The sequence below is a fragment of the Ooceraea biroi genome, chromosome 11 (genome assembly GCF_003672135.1).
Source record: "Ooceraea biroi isolate clonal line C1 chromosome 11, Obir_v5.4, whole genome shotgun sequence".
In the NCBI taxonomy this organism is placed as follows: domain Eukaryota; kingdom Metazoa; phylum Arthropoda; class Insecta; order Hymenoptera; family Formicidae; genus Ooceraea; species Ooceraea biroi.
The window spans coordinates 11674981-11683356 of NC_039516.1; the positions used below are offsets into that span (position 1 = coordinate 11674981).

Consider the following 8376-nt stretch of genomic DNA (forward strand, 5'->3'; position numbering starts at 1 on the left):
GCCAAATAAAATTTCGGATACAATTTTTAAATATTAAAAATTTTTTAATATTTAGTTGTGTACGCGTACCAACGTAATAAGCAATCTACTGACTAATATTTATAAATATCATCTCCAGACAAAGAACTGTCTTGAAGCTTTATAGTAGATTTTTCAGAAATATTGTGATATGATTTTTATGATTTCTTAACAAAATTGTATATATGTTAATATTCTGGAAACCTTTTTACGTTACAGCAAGTTTACCGAATCACAATGAATCGGCTGAATAAATTTATTCAGTGCATTCCGCCGAGAAATCTTGACGGTGGCGCCATCGTAATTGTAATCTTGAAGATCGCTGCGTCGGTAACGTCGAAATCCATAAATTTCGTGAGTGACAATCAAATTTTTTTGAATAATCTACGTAATTGATGTCTTCAGAATTAATTGTTCTTTAAATTTTCCTTATACTTCATCGTTTCTATCAAACGCTAGCAACATTTAAGCTTCAAAGTATCAAAAGTAATTTACTACGCACAACAAGGTTCAAACTACAATTGCTGTTCAAATTTCAATTGAATCGAATTGAATTTAAATCAAAACGCGAATTTGACACGCGGTCAGGAAATGCAAAATTCAAATTCGAAATTTGAATTGAGAATTTAATATTTCGAAGCGCATCTCGCGTAATCTCACAGGCATCGGCGGAAAAATAATTATTCCAGCACAGCGCAGCGAGATATATCGATCTGGTCTCGCACGCTTAACAGCGATTAATCGCCATTGCGGTTAATTAAAAGAGGAGTGGCGGAGAGAATTCGTCACCAGACATCGGACGTCGTCCCATCGCTTCTCCTCGGCGCGAGATACTTTATCGCAGCAGGCCGCTCGCGATGAGAGGAACACCCGCGAGAACGATCGCTCGAAAGGTCTGCCACCGGAAAATCAATGACGCGGCCGCCAGTCGCCGCCATGTTGCGCTGCATTCGCCGCGTGTATTCATCCGCGCCGGCCGTCGCACGCGCGGCGCGACGGCGCCCGCGCGTCGACATGTAGTGCGCGGTGCGCGCGGAAGTAGCTCGCTGTCGCGTCACGAATGCGCCGTTCCGGCGAATCTCGTTGAATCGTCATCAACGATGGGACAATGATTTTTTAGCGAGCGCCCGTCGTGGTCGCGCGACGGACGCGAAGGCGGAATTCCCGGTGAAAAGGTCGGGCGCTTCGACCGGCGGAGCCGCTGGCGGCGCCACCGGCGCGGCAGCCGTGTCGCTCGTGAACGGAGAGAAAGAGGTGCGGTGTTGCGTGACTGGGTGCGAGCGATCGTGTAGCGCGTGTGTGTTTGTTGTGTTGCGCGAGAATAAACGATTTTAAGTAAGTCCTCCGTGTTCTCCTGTTCGGGAAAGGTGCCTGCGAACGAGGAGAAGGAAGAGCGAAGAGTGCAACCGGGGAAGCAGCGTGAGAACGAGAAAAGCGAGTGTGCGAGAGCAAGAACAAGAGAGAGAGAGAGAACGAACGAACGAGAGAGAGAGAGAGAGAGAGAACGCGCGAAAGGAATAAAAAGAGAGAAAGAGTGAGAACGAGCGAGAAAGTGAACACGCGCCGGAAGGAGTGAGAGAGAAACAGTGTCATCGGCTGATCCGCTGGGGCCATCGCGCGTTACGGGCAAGCAGCACAGCATGTCGTCGTACATCCAGGTAGCCGAGGACGAGGGCGAGGAACCGATCGAGCTGCCCACGGAGGACGACACCACGCTCCTGCTCACCACCCTGTCCGCCCAGTTTCCCGGCACGTGCGGCCTGAAATACCGCAATCCGGAGTCGCGGACGATGCGCGGCGTCCGGCTGGTCGACGGACGTCTACATCCACCCGAGAACGGCTGGGGCAAGGCGATCTACTTTTGCGTGTTCCCCAAAGGTATTTTATTTATAACGCCACCCCCTCCCTTCTCTCCCCGGCCGCGAGCGAGCGCGCGGTATTTATACCGTGGCGGCGCTGCGCGCGCTCGCCCGCCCGCCCGCTAGCTCCGCTTCGGAGCGGACGAGCGAGCGAGGGAATGCGGAGGACGATGCTCCCGTGAATTATCGAGGGGGAGAGAGAGAGACTATGAACATGTCCCTTCTCTTTGTATCTTGTATCTTGCCCGTAAAATTGTTGTAATTTCACGCCTCTGTCGTCATGAATTTCGGTGCAGCTAGTGATGACAGCTGGATCGATCGGCTGGGCAATTTTGGAGTGTCAAGATTTATTTGTCCATTGGGAGCCATAAATCATGAGTCCTTTGAGTGTATCGGTTACGGGAAGCTCCTCCGCATTCGCCTGCCTTGCGCCTTTTCATTGCTTCACTTCATGCGTGCCACATGAATGTCAAGTAGATGGAATTATGTTCTCATGGCCCATGATAATTCATGCCACAATTAATCGTTGAAGGATCAATAATTTGTTAATGCACCACACGTGCGAATCGGGATACTCTAAACTCTTTTTCTGTCTTTCCCTTCTGGTCTCTTTTCTCTCTTGTCTGTCTTTTTTTTTTATTTTTTTTCTCAGCCAAGAGTCAGAAGTCGTTACACGTGAACACTTATTATGTCTTTTCAGAGAACAAACGTAAATCTGATGACAATTTGGAAAATTCCACAGCTAAAACTAAGAGAATGGAAACGAAGTTGCGTTGCACTGACTTGATTGTACTCGGTTTACCATGGAAAACTACCGAGCAGAACTTGCGCGAGTATTTTGAAACGTTTGGTGAAGTTCTAATGGCCCAGGTGAGTCTTTCTATGCGCTTGCCGATTGCGCTCGCGCTTGGGTTTGACAAGTAACACGCAAGGATGGTGCGTCTCACTAATTCTTTCTTGTGTGCCTCGTGCGCAGCTTACTAATCTGTTGGCTAAGCGATAACAATAGTCTTAGGTTTACATGATAGAGCTATCTCTTGAAAGGCAGCGACAACCAGGCTTTTAACAAACTTTTAATTCACACATTGAATTTATAAAAATTTATTTTAAAGTATTATGTATTCACGTACTTTAATACCTCTCTTAATCGCACAGATATATTTTTATTAAAGCTTGCATATGCGCGCGCGCGAGCGCTCAATTGATAATACATTTGTGTGATAAGCGGAGGTGATAATTGAGAGAAACTGGAACGTTGTCTCACTCACACGAACGCGCGTTTGAGCTGCGGGAGATCACGTTGAAATGCTGTTACAGGTAAAGAAAGACGCAAAGTCTGGGCAGAGCAAGGGATTTGGTTTTATTAGATTCGGCAGTTATGAGTCGCAGTTGCGATGTCTCGCTCAACGTCACATGATAGACGGCAGATGGTGCGACGTCAAGGTTCCGAACAGTAAGGTAAGAATGTGACTCGTTTGCAGAGCGTACAATGTTCTCCGCTATTCTCTACCGCTTTCTCTCAATATACGTAAAGAGACGTCTGAAAAGCGTTAAAGCAGTCAGCTGCATATCTGAGATGCAGATGATGAATGAATCATTTTAAAAACAATAAGATCTTTTTCTCGGAGACAGTAGAAGTTTCTTGTTTGCTTTGACATTCTTTGGTCAGCTGTTTAATCTCATTTTTATTTTTTATTGAAGACTTCAATCATCATCAAAGAGTAAAACCGACAGCATCTATGCTAATCTATGTTGATTATGTATTGCTCTCTAACATAAATTTTCTATACGTGTAAACACAATATTTATTGTAGATAAATAAATGATACATAATTTCAACAGATTGTGAACCGATTGCTGTTAAACAGTCGACTCGTATTGTTTTTGAAATGATATATTCAAATGGTACACACATGTCTTCAATCTGTACATATTTTCCACAAAGTAGAGAAAACAAAACGCAACGAAATTTATCCTCGAATTGTCACGTGTAAATTCATCACGTTTGTGCCTTCAGCAAAATTGTCGTCTTGTATTATCAATTGTAAAACTCCTCAAAATGTTTCGATCAAGTTTATTGTAACGAGCCTCGATTAATCTTTCAGCACCACTGCTTAGATATTATATTATGTTGCATATAACTTCTCTTGAATTTATATACACACGCAAATTCTATTTTCATTTTCCCAAACTGATACCAGTGACGATCAGATCGTCGTAGATAACTCCAATCATTCAAGATTTTAAAGCTTTAAAATTAAGATAAAAACGAATTAAGAGATAACAGAGTTTTATCTTAAAAGAATGCAACACGATATCGAATTTGATTGTTATTATGTAAAAACAAAAAAGATTTCATGCTGCCATCGGTCTGAGAATGTATCTTGGGCTCGAAGGTATGTACAGATGTGAGCACATGTATAATATTTTAAGTAGATGGTGGAGTGCTGTGTGAGAGACCAAGATCAACTGAAATCAATAAGCTTGACGATCATGCGTGGATGTGAATGATAATGCCTTTATCTTTAACGGATTTCCTCGTCTATATCTCCATTTACAAGCGAGTGTCCAATAATTTCTCGCACTCGCCACTCCTTGGAGAGATATATACATCACACTTTAATGTATATGAGGCGTATACACTGTGGTATAAATAGGTGAATGTGTCTGGGATATTACAAGAGTGGTGAAATTGTACGGGAAGAATGCTTAAATGCCTGTATGTACGGGTATGTATGTTCACGCGAGTGTGGTGCGTGCGTGTGCGTGTACGTACGAGCCGAGAAGAAGCCATGTGTGTTTGTGTGTGTTTGTGTGATGTGTGTGTGCGTGTGTGTGCTGCGTGGACATGTAAATAATATAGTATGTTTGTGTCTTTCTAAATAGTCGAGAGATTCGCTCTACAGAAGGGAATGATTAATAGTGATCTGGCAGAGACTGGATGGGAGAGAGAGGAGTGAGATTCGATAAAGCATACCCGACGAGCTTAAACGCCGTGCGCAGTTGTCTTTCCCAGGATTTCTCGAAAAGCGATGAGCAGGTTCTCGCGTCGCGAGAATTATAACGATGAAAAAAAAAACAAAAAGAGAATCTCAGATGAACTTAATCTTCACGCTGATAGGGACGAGTGTTGCTAGCTAAATTGCGTCGGAGCTTACCCCGAGTTTTTACCGAGCACGCGAGAGAATGTGAGCATGGTGAGAGGGAGTGTGTATTGCACACTGAGAGTGTAAACTGTTGTCGAACGTCAATCTCTGGTACATACTTTCGCGTTTTTCAACGCAAACATTTTTTCGTGCATGTCTTCCTGGACAGATGTGAAACATTGTAATGGGTGGTATGATCTTGTGTGCTGGAGTATGTAAATGCAAGGAATCTCGTGTCTTCGCGTACGAAAGCAACTCGCGATTGTCGAGTCCGGTTTAGAAAAAGTAATTCATGAATCTGGGAAACGACGATTCTAATGCTCTTAATATACGTCAACGCGTCGTTACGCCGTTAGAATCCGAGAAGTATGAGTCCACGCGGAAAGATCGTGCGAGGCGACGATGGGTATGATGAGTAGAGTGCGACTCGCGAATGAACAGCGATCGAATCTCACGCCACCGATTAGATCTCACGAGTAGGTTCCCGTGCTGAGAAGAATCGTTCTCCGCGACTTCCGATTCGCGATTCGAACGCGGACCGGTGCCGGCGCCGGATCACGTGGAAGCGCATGTACGTACTGCTTCCTTGCCGTGCGAGAGAAGCACTGTTGTTGTTGTTGTTGTGAGCTAATTAATGCGGAGCGGAGTGCGAATGCGTGTGTGTGCGCTTCACAAGCATCTCGATCTGTAATCTCTGTATGTGATTGTCGAGGGACTGGTGTAATCTGGTTGCAGAATATTGATGGCTTAGTGATGGCACGTCAGTATGATACGGGCGGTAAGCACGGTAGCGAGTGCTACCGGCCTATACCGGTGCACACGCCGAGCAATCGCCGGGTGCCGGCGTCGAAGCCATACGTAGCCAACGTAAACTCGTCATCGTCCGAGACCACGGCTCCGCCCCCGAGCGCGCCGCCGCCTCCTCCACCACCTCCCAGATACGACCCGGAGTACGATTACAAAACCACCCACTATCCGTCGTATCCCCCGAATTATCCGTACGACGATAACAAGTATAAGTACGAGGGCGGCGGCGGCGGCGGCGGTGGTGCTGGTGGCGGCGGCGGCCAGCAGCAATCCACGTACAACGCCTACAACGAGAAGCCGAGCTACACCTACGAGGAAACCGCCGCCTACGACTCGCGCGGCTACATGGCACCACCACCGCCGCCACCGCCGCCACCACCACACGCGACCGCCGCCGCCGCCACCGCGGCGCCCAACAATCCCGCGTATCCGCCATCCGACGCGGATTACGGGCCGAGGTACTACGGCGAGGGACGTGGCGCCGTTTACCCGGTCGTCGATGGCTGTCCGGACCAGTACGCGGACAAGGGACGGTACGGCAACTACGGATACGACCAGCGATGCTACTACGACCAGGCGGACGGACGCTACGCCGCAGCGGACTGTAGGTACGTGGAGACGCGTTACGACACGAGGCACCCGGACAGCCGACACATGTCGGCCGACCCTGGCCGGGAGATCGACTGCAGATACGTCGACGGACGCGAGATGGACAGGAGGTACGACGCCCGGGAAATGGACGGCCGATACGCGATGGACGGCCGCGAGGTCGACGGCCGTTACGCGACCGCGCCGGACGGCCGCGAGGCAGCGGTCGACGGCAGATTCGCCGACGCGCGATACCCGGTCAAGGAGAACTATTACGATCGCTATTACAAGCACCGGCCGTCGAGGGATCACCATCATCACCACCACGTCGCGGACACGTCGCGATACTGATCAGCAGGCTCGTGACTATCGTAAATACAATCAATCATGTTTCAATGGGAATATAACTAGAGTCGCGTACGCGTCGACGCGAGACACAAGCCGCGACCCGACCTTTTCGCACCAGGATTCGATGTACATTCCTCTGCACGTTGTCTGTACCACGTGTCTATGAGCGTTACGAGAGAATATCGTCGTGCACGGCCCACGGTATTGCGCGCGATACGTTACTTGTTTCGCAGACTTCTCCTTCGCAGGATCATAGAAATATGCGCAAAAGTACTCGTAGAGTCGAGTGAATTTTAGAAATTAGACAATTTTCATGTGACACTTTCACGCTTCAACATGCCTACGGAATGTCCTAATTAATTCCGAGCGTTCCTTTCTCATGGAAACTAATCATCGAGCGTTTAACGATGCTCGCTGCGATCGTACAGGGAACCTTTATTGTTACTGTTTTACCATTCTCACACTTGTCCTCATTAGGTAAACGGCAATCGACTTCTTTTATTTCAAGAGACAAGAGACATAAAATCGCATCTCGATCATTTTTCTACACTTACCTAACGTTTTCTGTTAAAAACAAAAAACACTTTGAAGTAGCATAATTAATTAGTTCTTGATTAATTGTGTTTCATCTGATCAGCTTATCAGAAGTAACGAGATAGATGCGTGGTATGTCATTTGTAAAGTGTGTAGATATACATATGTATATGTACGAACATATATATATATATATGTATATATATTTACTGTCGCTGTTTGTAATGATTTCATTCACCTTCATTATTCATTAACTCCGTTCTGCGCATCATTGTTAGAGCACATACTGTACATAATCGAACGAATCGACATAAAGAAAGAAGAACATTCGCAAAATATATGTATATTTTATGCATATACATAGAATTCCCATTAATTCATGGTATCTGTTAAACATAACGGATATGTCCTAATGGTAGCAATAATTAGCCTGATAATAATTGTTGACACTTGGTCGGATATGTGCTTGTACCGTTATATTCAACTCGAGGGAGACAGTGTAATGTGTAGCACGGGATTCTCAGCATCGACATATAAATAATAACAAAGAGAAAGGACAGATTGTACAGATTGATGCATGGATTTCAAGTGGTCGTAGTGCTTAAGTGTCCGTTATAAAAAGACATACAAGGATCTGTATCTATAAAATCGAGCCGACCGACACATACACATTCTTTTCTTTTTTTTCTGTTTGAATCGACAAATAAATACGTGTTTAAGGATCCTCCATAAAACTTGGCGTTTAGTGCAGATTAGTTGCAATCGACGGAGCGTTTGGAGTCCCGGAAAACGGGAGAGACTCGCAAGAGAGATTTCGCGTGCGTTCACGTCCTTTTGAAAAACTTGATACTCGTGCGATGCGCTGCGTCCGTCGACGTAAAGTGACTTCGCGTGGAATTGTGAAAATCCCTCGGTAGAGCCTTAACAACTGCAACTCTTTAATTGTACATGCATCACGTATCACGAGAAACCATGTAAATCGCGCATCGACTCTACCGGCGCCCGGTATTGTGAGTAATGTGCACTGCACGCAAGTTTTACATTGGATACCGCGAAATACCGAAATGTCCGTACAT

General features: G+C 46.2%; 1 protein-coding gene across 1 annotated transcript; it reads left to right on the top strand.

Moving 5' to 3' along the window:
• The first annotated feature begins 1209 nt into the window (after positions 1-1209).
• On the top strand, positions 1210-8022 carry LOC105278674. Its single transcript, XM_011337915.3, has 4 exons — positions 1210-1896; positions 2578-2747; positions 3195-3335; positions 5759-8022. The coding sequence occupies exons 1-4, from the start codon at positions 1659-1661 to the stop codon at positions 6767-6769; spliced, it is 1560 nt and encodes a 519-aa protein (XP_011336217.2). The 5' UTR covers positions 1210-1658; the 3' UTR covers positions 6770-8022.
• The last annotated feature ends 354 nt before the right edge of the window (positions 8023-8376 follow it).